Genomic DNA, 17500 nt, shown 5'->3' on the forward strand with positions numbered 1-17500 from the left:
ACAAATAAAGCCATCTGACAACATGACATAAATAAAGACATTTGACAGAACATGACATAAATAAAGACAGAAGACAGGATATGACATAAATGAAGCCATCTGCAGAACATGAGATGAATAAAGACAGCAGACAGAACATGAAATAAATAAAGTTATATGACAGAACATGGCATAAATAAAGACAGGAGACAGGACATGGCATAAACAAAGCCAGCAGAGAGAACATGAAATAAAGAGTATTACTGGAGGAGAGGTCAAGAGGAAAGCGTCAGCCAGGGCGTGACAGAGATGATCTGCTCTTGTGTACTCACTTGGGTCTTCCGAATTTATCCTTGGGGATGTCGTTGGCCCGGGCGGCGGCTTGCTCCCGCTCCATCAGCATGGTGCGGAAAACCTCCACCTTCTCCTCCACTTCACGTTCGTCGTACCTGTCAACAAACAAACAAACAAAAAATTATAAACAAACAACACCTGTTAACAACAAAAACATAAATCACCTGTAAACAAAACTACACTTGTAAACAAAAACAACCCTTGTAAACAAAACTACACTTGTAAACAAAAACAACCCTTGTAAACAAAACTACACTTGTAAACAAAAACAACCCCTGTAAACAAAACAACACCTGTTAACAACAAAAACAAAAAACACCTGTAAACAAAACATCTATAAACATAACTAAATTTGTAAACAAAACAATACCTATAAACCAAACTACATCTGTAAACAAAAATAACGTTTGTAAACAAAAACGACACCTGTAAACATAAACAATACCTGTAAACAAAAACAACATATCTTAAATATAAACAACATCCGTGAACGAAAACAACTATGAAAATTGCGACACTGACTGTATTCCCAAACCTAAAAAGCATTTATAAAAAAAAAAGAAAAAAAAAACTGCCCATACAATTGACGAAAAAATGTAACTGTAATTCTAAAATTAAATTCAAAACAACAAATGAAGCAACTCGCATCCTAATGCATATGAAGCAAAACTTAAAAACTTAAAAAAAAAGTCATTTGTTTATCCTAAATTACAAAAATTGTTAAAAAAATGAAAAGTGCCGACGAAAAACATTTTTTATGCAATAAAATTGCGAGGAATGAAAGAGCAACGTTGGTGAAAAAAAAAGTTTTAGCCTCGAAAATAACAGAAAAAATATATATAAACGGTCAGTGAACTAGCAGCGCCTACATAACACCAACCGTGTCAAAAAAAAAGGTATGTATGAAATACGAACATTTTTACATCATAAAACAAGGTGGAACGCCATATTACCCAGTCCTACGTCATTCATCAATTACACACACACATACATATTTATGTATTATGTACGTTTGTATGAATCACGAATATATGGAACGTGACGAATATATATAAAAACAAAATCCACGAAGGAAAGAGAAACGATGAAGTTCTACAAGGCCTTCCGACTTTTTCTTGTCAATGTAAAGGACAAGAAGTCGAAAGGCCTTGAAGGACTCCTTTGTTTCTCTTTCCTCCAATATATATATATATATATATATATATATATATATATATATAGATATATATATATATAATATATATAATATATATATATCCTCGAGTTCAGAATCAAAGATCAGTGAATACGACATTGGTTCCATTCTCAAAATCATGATCAGAATAATGATGATTATTATCCATGTTATGATAAGCCTCATACTTGCTTCCCTTATTACCTTATCTATTAAGATCTAAACTTCCTTTTTAAACCCATATCATACAACAATTAAGTTCTCAATTCAAACTTTTCTTCAAAGCAAAAAAAAAATGCACATACACATACATACAATCTTTCATTAAAAACATACAACTTTCATAAAATTAAGAGAAATACAATCTTTCATTAATAATAAATAAAATTTCAACTTTCATAACAATAAAAATACAGACTTTCATAACAATAAAAAATATATACTTTCATAAAATAAAAAATACAAACTTTCATAACAATAAAAAATTCACAGTTTCAAAAAATAAAAAATATAAACTTTCACATAAATAAAAAATAAAAAATACAAACTTTCATAAAAAACAAATTAAAAATAATTTACCTTTCATAACAATAAAAATTACAAACTTTCATAACAATAAAAAATTTCAAACATTCATAACAAAGAATATAACTAAAAAAATACAAACAAACTTCCATAAATAAAAATTATCAAAAAAAAAAAAATAAAAAATAAACTTACATAACAGTTTTAAAAAAATAAAATTTTTTTTTAAAAAAAAATTAAAAAAAAAAAAAAAAAGTTAACAATTATAAAACAATTTTTACAATGAAAAAAAATACAACTTTTCTATATAAAAAATAAAAAATAAAAAAAATTACAAAAGTGATGAGCTGCTTATACAACATTCTTAACAATAAAAAACAAAGTAATGATCGCCTGATACTCATTTAACAGCCACACAAGGTTGGAAAACCCACCCTGACGAGGAAGGTCTCCACGTAGATTAGCACGCGAAGAGAGAGAGAGAGAGAGAGAGAGAGAGAGAGAGAGAGAGAGAGAGAGAGAGAGAGAGAGAGAGAGAGAACAATAAGGCACTGCAGTGGTACAGGGAGAGGTATACAGGAAGTAAACAAGAAAGACAGACTGTAACGGCCTATTAAATGAGAGAGAGAGAGTGGGGGGGGGGGGGGGGGGGGGGGGAATTCTTTTCATAGGCCAATGCGGAAGTCGTTTAGGACACAGGTAAGCTACCTGCAATCACGTCAGAAGGCGAGACCTTAAGAGGGAAGATTTAATTGTCTAAAAGTTGGTTAGTGATGACATCTTCATTAAAACCCCTTCTTTATTATTATTAGTTAATTATTATTATTTAATTATTCTTATTATTATTTATTATTATTATTATTTAGATCACAGTCCTAAATAAAAAAACAAATCCACAATTATTCAGTAAATTGTATTACTATGTAAAAGTTGATTTTTATTCACTTTGGATTTTACTATTTTGTTTACGTTTTTATGTATTAATTTATTCATTTCTGCCTTTCTTTTCTAATGACTGTTCTCTTCTTTTTGTATTCCCTATTATTCTGTAACTTCTTTCGCATAAACACCACATTCTTTGGAAGCTTGAATTTCAAATCAATGGTGGTGGCCTTCTTCCATATAAATAGGGGTTTATCTTCTGAATAATAATAATAATAATAATAATAATAATAATAATAATAATAATAATAATAATAATAATAACACCATGGGACACCAGAATTGAAGAGAAAGACCTGAAAATAGATATAAGAAAGATATGGGATAGCCAGTGAAAATTGTACCCATAATCATAGGAACACTAGGCACGATCCCAAGATCCCTGAAAAGGAATCTGGAAAAACTAGAGGCTGTAGTAGTTCCAGGACTCATGCAGAAGAGTGTGCTCGTAGAAATGGCGCACATGGTAAGAAAAGTGATGGATTCCTAAGGAGGCAGGATGCAACCCGGAACCCCACACTATGAATACCACTCAGTCGAATTGAAGGACTGTGAAAAAAAAATAATAATAATAATAAAGTATCTTTCTGAGTGCACATAGGATTATTTACTGCAACAAACTTCTCCACATTAAGGGAACTTTTCTTTCTCACATCGACTTCCCGTAATGGAGTCTTCGTCGTGAGATTATCAATTCTCGAGTCAACTCCCAAAGATTCAATTTCCCTCGTAAGGTATAATCAATTCAAGTCAACGAACCTGGTAAAAAAAATCTGCCGAGTCACAACGAACTGGTTCTTCCGCAAAAAAAATTTATATATATTTTCAGGCTCACCAAACCCTTCACTTCATGGCCCAGTTTTATCCCTCAATACGATTACCGTATTATACGTTTATTTGTGGTTTATATCTTACATTCATTCACTCTTAAATACACTCTAAGGAAACAAATATTTATCACAATAATTAATCCTTATTTCCTCTAATGGATTCCCATCCCACAACATGATAACCGTATTATGCATTATTGAATTGTGTACTTTATATTCATTCGCCACTAGCTGACCAACCCAGCATTGCCCGGGAAAACTCTGAATGACCATCGATAAACTCTCTCTCTCTCTCTCTCTCTCTCTCTCTTAAATACGTCCTAAGGAAACTATTAGAGAGACATAAACATAACCAATCCTTATCTTTTCCTCTAACAGATTCCAAACCAGGACAAATCGACTTTGCTCTTTCACTAGTCAGGATGCAGTTTCATTGATACTACAGTATTTCAATAATATTTCAAGTACAATATGCCGTAATTTCTTAGAATAAAAAAAAATTAGCCCAATATGTCTACTTTCATATAATAAATAACTGAAAAGATTTGCTCCTCTCAAAAAGGCGAGCTGACCTGATATTTTCATAAATGTAAATCAAGATTTCCGATTCGCTCCTGTGCTCACAGATGTCTAATTCACACACACACACACACACACACACACACACACACACACACACACACACACACACACACACATATATATATATATATATATATCTATATATATATATATACATAAAGTTACAATCTCACAAAGATAGCAAGCTTACGACCTATGAAGTTAAATACATAGAAAATATAAAGTTATGACAAGTTTGAAATACGGAACCAAATACCCATTCTGTTGATGTACACATAGTTATCTTTCCGCGAATAATAATAATAATAATAATAATAATAATAATAATAATAAATAATATGACTGAAGTCCCTCTTTGAGGAGGTTTGTGATTTACCAGGCCAACGTTACAGCCATTTACATTTCTCCGTGGCTGAGTGGATCATGGCGCTGACCCAAGAATTCACAGGTCAGCGGTTCAAACCGCCCCCAGAAACTAGAAATTTGTATTCATCATCTATTTCCCAGCGAGACTGCCTGCTTATAATGCAATGATAGTAGAAGTAGTAAATGTGGTGGTATTGCAAAGGAATTCACAATCTCGTGAAAATCAGTTTGTGAAATAAAAATGCACGATTATATAGTAAACTATATTGCTATGTAAAATCCAAAAGGAGGTGCATTTTTATTTTACATAGTAATATAATTTCCTTTATAATGGAGGATTTTTTTTTATTACATAAACTGTAGTAGTATGAGTGTTAATAGAAAGCATTTTATTCAGAACGTACTTAAGTATTTAATTAAAAAGAGAACGATTATGGACTGTTGAGCCACCGACAGAAGGACACTTAATTTCAAAATACGTGTGTGGAGGGAGGCGCGTTTGCAGCCCCCCCCCCCCACCCCCCCCCCCCCCCCCCCCCATAAACCCTCCCCGGCCCGTCCGCCTCCTCCCACGCAATTTCACGCTCAGTAAACATCTTTTTTTTTTTTTTTTTTTTTCAGAGATCGCGGCGATATTTTTTAAAAATATGAATGGGTGAGAAACGCTTTTAATTAGAGCACACCCACGCACGCCGTTTGCCCGAGGACAAAAAAAATAATAAAATAAAAATAAAAAAATCAATCAATCAATTAAATAAAGTCATACGCCATTCCTCAAATAATGTTCGTCTTCTTTAGAAAAAATCATTTCCAGTTTTTTTTTCTTTTTATTTACGTTACTACCCTTATCACTTCATTTCCATTTTTTTTCTTTTACTACACATATCAATTAGTCATTTATATGGCGGAAGCTGGAGAAGAATTATCTTACTAAAAAAAGTTCCGCTGATAAAACGGAAGGCGCTCAAGCGAACAAAAATAAAAAAATAATTAATATAATATAAAACCATCATAACTCGACTCTGCATATTAGAGTTATCATTTTGGTCTAATGATAATATCCGTTGAATGCAGAGAGTCACGCAATACCGAAATAAAGAAGGTTCAGACTATCCATTTAATTTACCTATAATTTTAAGAACTGTTCCCCAGGGTACCTTTAAGCCTAATTACCAATTTACCTGGCAATTAGGAATGATCGGTGTATTACTTAATCCGACTTCTACTGTCTCTTTTGTTATTTTCGAATGAATACCTTTTTTTTTCTCTCATCTTCGTTCCTCCGTTTTTTATTCGTTTGGTGATAATAAATCACGTGAAATTTAAAAAGTTAAAAAGTGAGAGAGAGGAGAGAGAGAGAGATAGAGAGAGAGAGTAAAAAACTATAAAAGGCGCGCATCTGCAATGCGTTTTGTTGTAGCTGTCCACAGTCCTATGCATTCTCGCCCTTGCTTGCAAAATGACGTGTTTAAGCGACGTACACTCATAGTGACTGAAGTGGCTGAATCATAAAGAAATATGCGATAAACGCCATGGATAAATATATATATATATATATATATATATATATATATATATATATATATATATATATATATATATATATATATATATAAGCATTGCGGACTCTGCGGATTATACCACTTCAGAACAAACGGAAATTAACGTAAAAGACACAGCTAGTGATCGTTTTCAATTCGGAGGTAAGCTATTTCTAACAATAGTTTCCTTAGAGCAAAAGGAAAGTTATGTAGATGGCAGGATGAGGTAAAAACACTAAAACAGGAATAGGTATGAAAACAGAGAGAGAGAGAGAGGAGAGAGAGAGAGAGAGAGATGAGAGAGAGAGAGAGAGAGAGAGAGAGAAATTACCAATGGAGATTTTCGAATACCCTATTATAAATCAATCATTCTCCCCTTCTCTCTCCGTGAACAGAGTAACAAAGAAAATATAAATGAGAGAGAAGTCTGACAAAGAAAAAGATCAGTATCCTGATCCTACCAAACAGTTAAACTATTATTTCTAGTCACAACTTCGTATAGGAAATCATGACGTTCCTCCAATACGTTATTATCACCAAACGTCTAATACGCTTTGTTTTATTTTTCTTTGCTTAATGGAGGATACTGTACCTCACCACTGAAGGATTGTGATTTGTATTCGCAAGGAATGTTTCCGTAGGATAGAGTCCTACTGAGACATTCCCTCAGGAATTTACTTTTAGCCCTGAATTACCCATAATGCATGAGGACGATACAACCCTTCCCAAAGGGGAGGATAAGACAGTCCTCCGAGAAATAAATGAAGCAATCACATCAAATATAACGAAATGAATATGCAGAAAAAATGTTCAGGCATGAGGAAAACCAATAATGCTTCAAACGCACATAGGATACCGAAAATGGTGCAAAGATTCAGGTCTAATGGCCCTAAATTTAACGCTTGAAGAAATGATGGCACTATAATATGGTGCAGTGGTTCCTGCAAAGCATTCATCACTAATAAGTTTTATGTCGCTTTTAAATGTGATAAGGAATTAAAGTGCGAAAAAATAATAATAATAATAAATCTCTTCTGCTTGGGAAGCTCCGGTGTGGAAAGTGATTTAATGCCAAATTATGTCATCTCTTCCAACTCTGCAGTCCAGTTATCGTATAACCGAATTCCTGCACTACTTCCAATAAACACTCCATTCACTTAAGCCCAGCCCAGCTTCCATAAAAATGGAGGCTAACCCAATCCCTCTAAGCTCCGGGGGAGGAGGCCTCCACTTTCCCCTCGAGTCGACCCCGGCACAGTGAATCAAGACAAGACAAGTCCCGGATGTGATGAGACCCCTGTCCTGAAGTTTTTCCTTGTTTAGCGCTCCTCTTCTCTCTCTCTCCTCTCTCTCTCTCTCTCTCTCTCTCTCTCTCTCTCTCCCCAATGTGTCTCTCCCTAAATCTCTCTATTTCTCGTCCTATTTCTCCTCTCTCTCTCTCTCGTTCTGTCCGTATCTCTTTCTCTCCCTAAATCTCTCTAGATCTCTCTAGCCATCTTGCTTGGTGAGACGTACCCGTGTGAAGTCAGATTAATCAACAGATATCACAAGTTTAACATACGACTAGAATTTGAGATCTAGAAGTGTTCGTGAACTATCGATGATAAGATTAGTGTGAAAATAGTAGGATAAAGCGTCTTCTAAGTTAGTTTATCAAGTGTAATACTATAAAACAGAACAAGATGGCAGTAAGTTCCAACTGCGGGAAGAGGTGGCGTAATTTGGCGTGTTTAGCAGATTCGCAATACGATGAGGTAGCAGGAAGGGAACTGGCATTTCTCATCTATGAAATCAGCAACAGTCCTAACCAAAAAGATACAAAAGCATTCATAGATATATTAGAAGGATATAATCCTTCAAACTGGAACAAATCTAATGAAAACATCTTGAAAATAATTGAAGAAGTTCCAAATAAAATCCAAGTGGTCAAGAGACTCATAAAGAAAATATACATAAACCAACATATTCCGACAAAGAAATGAATAAGGTGAATCTTGTGAATATCCTAATTGATGCATTAGGAAAAGAATGCCAAAAGCATGCAAACTGTGTAAGGTTTGGTATAGCATAGTCAATCCACAAAAACCTAATCAGAAAATGTGCTGCATGCAACATTCCGACCCATCCACAGTGTGCTGAGGTAATACAAGATTTGAGAAAAGATACAAGAATTTTTTGTTCAACATGTCTATCATGGATAGACAATGTTATTAAATCAAGATTGAATGTACAAATAGTTGAGGATGAAGAAGAAGAGGAAGAGGAGAAGAAGAAGAAAAAGAAGAAGAGGACGGAAGAGAAGTAAACAAAAATGAAATGACAGAAAAAAATAAGGAAAACAAAGAACAAGATAAAAGTATGGATGCAGAGATACTCATTGAGACTACATATGAGGCAATAAAGCAGCATACCTACGAAGAAATAAATTACGATATGACAACAGAAAAGCAAATCCCGAAGAGGCTCTACCCAGATCTATACAATGACGGGAAAGAGGAAAAAATAGACAAGAAAGACAAAATCTGCAACCTTTTGAAAAGAGGGAATTGCAGATTTGGAGAAAGATGTTACTACAAACATCCTAAGATATGTCAAAACTATGAAATATATGGTAAATGTGCATACTTAGATGGATATGGGGATGATTGCAGAGATCTGCATCCAAAAATATGTAAAAACCTAAAAGAAGGAAAAGGATGTAAGTTCGACAAAAAATGCAAATATATCACCCTGTAGCCATGAATCATAATCAAATAAATAACCAACCAAGTAATAAAATCCAAAATAAGAAAGAAACAAATAAAGAGAGAAATCAAGAATATCAGGTAAAAGAGAAAAGCAAACCACCAATGAGATATGCAGAGGTGTCAGCAAAAAATTTCAAAGCATCAGCTCCGAAATTCTACTCAAGAGATAATAACTGTATTTATTATGCAAGAGGATATTGCAGAGAAACGGAGAAAATTGCAGATTCAAGACAAAATAAAAGAATAATTATGATGAAGGAAGATCAAATATTATGGAAAAGTTGGATTTTTTAATGTCAGAATTTCTGGAAATGAAAAAAAGAACAACATACCAGAACAGGAAAGAGACATGGGAAAATCCTTATTACTACCAGTATTAAATGAAGGAGAAAACACGCAAACCATCATAGTGATGAATGCGCAGGGTTTAGTTACGAGTAACTAAAAAAGAAAAATAGAGTACTTAGAAGAACTAACCCAAAATGAAAAGAAAATAGATATAATGAATATAAGTGAAACCTGGTATTCCCAAGAGACTGGGAATGATGATCAAATAAAAGGGTTCCAAACTTATAGATCAGATAGAAAAAATAGGAATCAAGGGGGAACCGCAATATATGGGAAAGACAAAAAACAAGGAAAAATATATGAGAAATATAGTAACTCAGAATGTGAACTAATAGCGGTAGAATTTGAATCTGAAAAATTGATGAACATAGTAATATATAGACCTCCTAATACTAAAGAGTTTGACTTAATAATTGAAAATTGGATGATATATGTAGAAATCACAAGGACTGGACTATTCTCCTATCTGGTGACTTCAACTTTCCTTTCGTAGAATGGAAAAGAACGAATAGGAGATTGTGTTGTACTTATACATATAAAAAAGAGAGTAATAGTAGTGCAGAAGATAAAAGGCAATTTGAAAAGCTATTAGATATGCTACTAGAATACAACATTCAACAAATAAATCACCTGCCAACAAGGAAAGGATAACTTTAGACCTAGTATTTGTGAACGAGATGAATTATGTTAAGAAATAATAGTTTATAATGCGAGTATTTCAGACCATAATGTCATAGAATTAACAGTTCATTCCAAAGCAAGTGAAAATGAGAGATAAGCAAGAAATGAAAAAGTGGGAAGGATATGGAAAATACAACTTCTACAGTAAAAATATAAAAAATGGTCAGAAAATAATGAAGAATTAAACAAAGATTGGGATAACATTTTCTACAGTAAATATAAAATGGTCAAAATTAATGAAGAATTAAACAAGATTGGGATAACATTTTCGTAAGTGATGACATAAGGGTAAATACGGAGATATTATATAAAATATTGGAGATAGTGGAAAAATATATACCGAAGAAGAAAAGTAAACATCATTCATGCATACCAAGAGACAGAAGGATCTTGTTCCAGAAAATCAGAAAGTGGAAAAAAAGGTCTTGCAAAAGAAAAAAATGCATGGAAAGTTATAGAACTAAAAAGTAAGATAGAAAATGCAGAACAAAAGATTATACAATCAAAAGAAAATGAAAAACGGGACTTGGAAGAAAAAACCCTATTAAATATCAAGCAAAACCCCAAACTATTATACTCATATGCGAAGAAGATGAATAAAAGAAGAATAGAAATAGGCCCTCTGAGAATTGAAGGGAGATTAACGAATGAAAAAAAGGAAATTTGCAACATACTGGCAGAACGATATAAGAGAGAATTCACCCCTAGAATCGATAATGAAGATAATGATATAGAAGTAAGGGATGAAAATAGTGAATATTTAGCTGACATAGATATTATGAAGCTGATATTGTGCAGGCTATTAATGAAATTAAAAATGGAGCTGCTGCAGGGCCTGATGGAATTCCTGCTATTTTGTTAAAGAAAGTAGTTCATTCTATCGCAAAGCCACTTGCAATATTATTAAGACAAAGTGTAGATACAGGCAAGATTTATGATGAGCACAAATTAGCATATATTACCCCTACTTTCAAAAGTGGATCAAGACTAGAGGCAAGTAATTATAGGCCTGTGAGTCTAACATCACATATTATGAAAGTGTATGAAAGGGTAATGAAGAAAAATATTATGAAACATTTAATAAAAAATAATTTGTTTAATAAAGGACAACATGGTTTTCGTACCCGGAAAAAGTACACAAAACCCAACTGTTTAGTCCACCGTGAGAACATATTCAAAAATATGAAAAGCGGAAATGAAACAGATGTGGTTTATTTAGACTTTGCAAAAGCTTTTGATAAAGTAGACCATAATATATTAGCGAAGAAAATTAGAAAACACAATATCGTGGATAAAGTAGGAAGATGGTTAAAAGAATTTTTACACAACAGAAAACAGATAGTTATTGCAAACGACGAAAAATCGGATGAAGCCAAGGTAATATCCGGTGTGCCGCAAGGTACGGTGTTAGCTGCAATACTGTTTGTTATTATGATTGAAGACATAGACAATAATGTTAAGGATTCGGTAGTGAGTAGTTTCGCAGATGACACAAGAATAAGTAGAGAAATTACTTGTGATGAAGATAGGAACGCTCTACAAAGAGACCTTAACAAAGTATATGATTGGGCAGAGGTAAATAGGATGGTATTTAACTCTGATAAATTTGAATCAATAAATTATGGAGACAGAGAAAGAAAGCTATATGCATATAAGGGACCTAATAATGAGGGACCATCACAAATAAGGAAGCAGTTAAAGACCTTGGTGTGATGATGAATAGGAACATGTTATGCAATGAACAAATAGCAACTCTGTTGGCAAAATGTAAAGCAAAAATGGGAATGTTGTTACGGCACTTCAAAACAAGAAAAGCTGAACACATGATTATGCTTTATAAAACATATGTTCGTAGCCTCCACTTGAATATTGCAATATGATATGGTACCCACACTATCAAAAGGATATTTGCACAAATATAGAGTGTACAAAGGTCCTTTACAGCTAGAATAGAAGAAGTTAAGGACCTAGACTACTGGGAAAGACTACAATTCTTAAAATTATATAGTCTAGAAAGGAGAAGAGAACGCTACATGATAATTCAGGCCTGGAAACATATAGAAGGAATAGCAGAAAATATCATGGAACTAAAAATATCAGAAAGAGCAAGCAGAGGTAGATTAATAGTGCCCAAAACATACAGGAAAAAATAAGGAAAGCACACAGGACATTAATCCACTACGCACCAGCATCGATAATGCAGCGTCTATTCAATGCGTTGCCAGCTCATCTGAGGAATATATCAGGAGTGAGCGTAGATGTGTTTAAGAATAAGCTCGACAAATATCTAAACTGCATCCCAGACCATCCAAGATTGGAAGATGCAAAATATACCGGAAGATGTACTAGCAACTCTCTGGTAGACATTAGAGGTGCCTCACACTGAGGGACCTGGGGCAACCCGAACAAGATGTAAGGTCTGTAAGGTAAGGATCTTTCTCTCTGTCTGTCTGTCTCTCTTTCTCTTCCTAAATCTCTCTCACTCTCTCTCTCTCTCTCTCTCTCTCTCGTTCTGTCCTCTATCTCTTTCTCTCCCTAAATCTCTCTAGATCTCTCTCTCCCAATCTCTCTCTTTTTCTCTCTATCTCTCTCTCTTTCTCTTCCTAAATATCTCTCTCTCTCTCTCTCTCTCTCTCGTTCTGTCCCTATCTCTTTCTCTCCCTAAATCTCTCAAGATCTCTCTCTCCCAATCTCTCACTCTTTCTCTCTGTCTGTCTGTCTCTCTTTCTCTTCCTAAATCTCTCTCTCTCTCTCTCTCTCCTCTCTCTCTCTCTCTCTCTCTTGCATATTCCTTTTCACTCCCAACTTTCTATTGCAGGACTCACCTTTACCTGACTGGCTCCTGCACCGTCAGATCAAGCCAGCCATCAATCGAACGAATTCCCAACGCCAATACTCTCAGAAAAGTTTTTTTTTACTTCTTTTATGTTTGCTGGAGAAAGAGACGATATTTTTGTCTTACTCTCCTGGATTAAAAGTGCTTTCAAAGCTGCATGGATACTGAAATAAAGAAGAAGAGTAATATCCAAAGATACTAAAAAAGAGAAGAGTCATATCCTCTTCTTCCCAGGATTTCCAACTCATAGAAATTGTTGTAGGATTTGCTATATGAGAAATACTTTCTTTATTTTTCATCCTCACATTATGTTTGTTTGTTTGTTTGTATGGGTGTTTTTACGTTGCATGGAACCAGTGGTTATTCAGCAACGGGACCAACGGCTTTACGTGACTTCCGAACCACGTCGAGAGTGAACTTCTATCACCAGAAATACACATCTCTGACCTCTCAGTGGAATGCTCGAGAGTCGAACTCGCGGCCACCGAGGTGGCAGGGCATGACCGTACCGATCACGCCACTGAGGCGCTATCCTCACATATGACATCCTCCTACAACGAGGATACCTAAGGATGGGCATTTTCTGGCTCTTCCTGAGGGAGTTAAAACAACCACAACAACTGCGATGGAATAAAAGATAACTACAGTTGACGAAGAAGTAAAGAGTTAATGCTAATCCACAGAGAATCCTTCATTATAAAAAGGAATAAAAACACACGACCCGGATTTAAGAAAATGGCAAAGAAAGAGTATGCACTCCCCTTTTGCACCGCTAATGCTGCTGCTGCCAAAGTTTGGGCATAAGGGCTCAACTGCAAAGTTACAAAAATACGAGGGAAAAGCCGCTTGGCCTTAGCGAGACCCGCCGTAAAAAGCGAGGCCAACTTAGGTCATACGGAAGTTATTTAGCGAAAGAAGCGTATTCTGGAAAATGAAGAGGGAAAAACAAAGATATATAATATATATATATATATATATATATATATATATATATATATATATATATATATATATAGTTTGTTTGTATGGTGCTTTTACGTTGCATGGAACTAGTGGTTAATCAGCAACGGGACCAACGACAACGGCTTTACGTGACTTCCGAACCACGTCGAGAGTGAACTTCTATCACCAGAAATACACATCTCTCACTCCTCAACGGAATGGCCGAGAATCGAACCCGCGACCACCGAGGTGGAACGCTAATACCATACCAACTACGCCGCTGTGGCGCTATATATATATATATATATATATATATATATATATATATATATATATATATATATATATGCGGCCTCCGAGAATCCACTGGGAAGAGTGAACTTACGTCGAGTGATCTATTTTTATCATCTTTATTTGCAGGAGATGAGACAAACTTGAAGAGGAAGGACGAGGAGAAGAAATTTGTAAAGGAATAGAATATAAGATTTAGGACTGAGGTCATTTGAAAGGCGTAACAGGAGGAAAACCTCAAAGCAGCTGCAATATGAAAGTGAGATGGAAGAAAGAGAACATGGACGGAGGTACAGTAAAAAAAAATGAAAGTAGGTGAGAGCTAACCCCCTACAGGATGCACCACGCAAGGATATATATACACTATATAGAATCTATACCTATCACTTTTGACCAGATATGTGTGTAACAGACATAACCACAATGTCCTCTCGACTTCTCGAATTCTTCAAACTTCCTCGATACAATCGTCACTATAAAGCATGAGATCCAAAATTCAAGAATATTAAGTAATTCTGAAGTCCCCAACAGGCTTCGAACCAGCATCCGGTTGATCAGAATGATGTTTCATGGCAAAGGTTTGACGTAACGGCGTTTTAATACTACGGACGGATGAAAAAAATTATTCTTTCGCTTGGATCTCAGGGTTTGTGGTGACAAGCGTATAAGAAAAAAAAATCCGAAAAGTCCTGAAGAAAGGCATTGTGTTTATTACAACGACATACCACACGACGATATACTTCGGGAGAGCAAATATTAGACCTTTGACATAAATAAACAAACAAACAAAACAGAACAACAATGCGCACGCACCACCAACGACTCCTCAAGGGACCCTTCCCAGAATCCAGGGATTTTCCGTTATAAATAATCCTCCAAAATTGGCGACAGAGGTTTCAATGCTCCATTGTCAAACGTGACCTGACACAATGGACGGGAAATATATATACGAGCGCTACCCATGCAGTCACCTCCTGGGGAGGATGCTATCACCTCCATCCAGGACCCTCCCCACCCCTGGGCCCCCAACACCCACCCCCTTCTCTCTCTCTCTCTCATTCAATCTCTCCCGTCCTCACTCTCTCTCTCTCTCTCTCTCTCTCTCTCTCTCTCTCTCAGCAGCTCACGCGACCTCTACAGGAAGGAAGAACCCAAATAAAACGGAAATTCTATAGCCTGCTTCCCTTCTCTTCGCCTCATTCATTCTGGGCGTGCTTACTTTGTTATACTTATTTTCTTTCTTCTTTACTACCCTTGAAGCTCTCTCTCTCTCTCTCTCTCTCTCTCTCTCTCTCTCTCTCTCTCTCTCCAGCATTTTGCTAAATTTCTGCTTTTTATGCTGTTCCTTTTTTCTATATTTATCAAATCAGCCTATTTCATCTTCTTTAATAGTGTATGGCCACACAACAGCTCTCTCTCTCTCTCTCTCTCTCTCTCTCTCTCTCTCTCTCTCTCTCTTGTACCGTACTAATCTTTCCCCATATTTAATCCTTTATTCAAAAACTTAAGAAATCAACTATTTTATCATCTTTAATATTGCATAAGACCTCATTAGGTTTAATCTATCCACAATGCAAAGCTGGACATTTGCTAAACACTGAATCCTTTACCGGAGAGAGAGAGAGAGAGAGAGAGAGAGAGAGAGAGAGAGAGAGAGAGAGAGAGAGAGGTAAACCTATTATCAGAAACGACGTGAATTCAAGCATAGGATACAACAAGCGAATATATTACCTGAAATACATCACTGACAAATATAAACAATGGACGACGTTTTCGCACGCAACACAAAGTTTGAAATCAATATATGAACAACAACAACAACAACAACAACAACAACAATAATACTGAGAAAAATATTTTGAATTTTCATTTGAATAATTATTCGGGCGCTGTTTGCTCAAGCTATTAATGGAAATTGTTTTAAAGGTATGCATGCTTTCACGGTAATCATTGTTTGTGTGTGTGTGTGAGAGAGAGAGAGAGAGAGAGAGAGAGAGAGCCACACTACAGAATTAAAATCAAACGAAGAACTTACTGGAGTGACCATACAAAAAAATAAAAAAAATTAATTAGCACTCACTTCTTAAAAGGAAAAAAAAAACACAGCAACCATTTTCAAATAAGAAATTAATTACACCCATTTCTTAAAAAAAAAAAAAAAAAAAAAAAGAAGTATTAGCAACAACTTCTGAACCAAAAATAAGAAAAAACAACAACTTCTTACAAAAACAAGCCACCAGAAATTGTCAAAAAAAAAAAAAAAAATGCAACTGCTTCTTGAAAAAAAAAAAAAAAAAAAACAGTCCTTAATAAAATAGCATCGACTTAAAAAAAAATAGCACCCATGTTCTTAATAAAAACACTCCCACTTGAAAAAAAAAAAAAAAAAAAAAAAAAACATAACACCCAATTCTTAACGAAATATACACAGTGAACCACTCCATAAAAGAATAGTAATCACCCTGTACCAGCGACATATACCAACCCAGAGGCAAGTCCTCGAGTAAGATAAAACCGAACCTTCACATAATGAAGAGAGGATGGAAAAGGAGAATCTGATTTCAAGTTCCGATAATCAATAGGAGAAGTAGGAGGCCTGAGAGAGAGAGAGAGAGAGAGAGAGAGAGAGAGAAGAGAGGAAGAGACGAGAGAGAGAGAGAGGAGACCAGTCTCCATCAGCTTCATCTCCACTGACCTCAAGGTCATGTTAGAGAGAGAGAGAGAGAGAGAGAGAGAGAGAGAGAGAGGAGCAGTCTCCTTATCCAGCTCCATCTCCACTGACCTCAGGTCATGTTGGGTCGCCGTGAGTGAGCCATTCACAAAATCAGTCAATCAGGAATTCAGTGAATGAATCCAGCCTACGATGGCTCAGATCTACGATAAGGGGCTCGTTGATAAGATGGCTTTATCAGCAAAATATAAACATAGTTTTTTTTTCTTCGTGACATGAAGAGTAACTCATTCAACCCTGACTGCAGTCACTAAATGCAAAATAAATAAATAAATAAATAAAAGCCGTCATCAGCTACATCAACACAACTTGAATTATTGTTTTATGTCATCAGTATATCCTACATTACAGTTCAGTATTGCTGTTCATAATATACAGAGGAAATAACCATAACATAACTAATATATATATATATATATATATATATATATATATATATATATATATATATATATATATATATGGCAGGCTTCCTTCTTGCTACCCTCCACTGCACTCTAATTCCTCGCCAACCTTCCCACCCACCCCATCCACGACCCCCACCCAGCACCCAAAAGCCCGCCCTTCCTTCCTTCCTTCCCAAAAGCCACTTGGAATGTAACCCGACTAAGGCTGACGACCACCACAAAAG

The 17500-nt window shown here is 35.3% G+C and overlaps 1 protein-coding gene across 1 annotated transcript in view; it reads right to left on the minus strand.

Annotated features, from left to right (window-relative positions):
- The window catches only part of LOC135218561 (SRRM2 protein homolog rsr-2-like), a 181096-nt gene that overhangs the window by 87391 nt on the left and 76205 nt on the right, over window positions 1-17500 (minus strand). Inside the window, exon 4 of the mRNA XM_064254937.1 lies at window positions 312-428. Coding sequence (XP_064111007.1) covers window positions 312-428 — 117 coding nt within the window. The remainder of the gene's footprint in view (window positions 1-311; window positions 429-17500) is intronic.

This window comes from Macrobrachium nipponense, chromosome 9, assembly GCF_015104395.2.
Source record: "Macrobrachium nipponense isolate FS-2020 chromosome 9, ASM1510439v2, whole genome shotgun sequence".
Classification (NCBI taxonomy): domain Eukaryota; kingdom Metazoa; phylum Arthropoda; class Malacostraca; order Decapoda; family Palaemonidae; genus Macrobrachium; species Macrobrachium nipponense.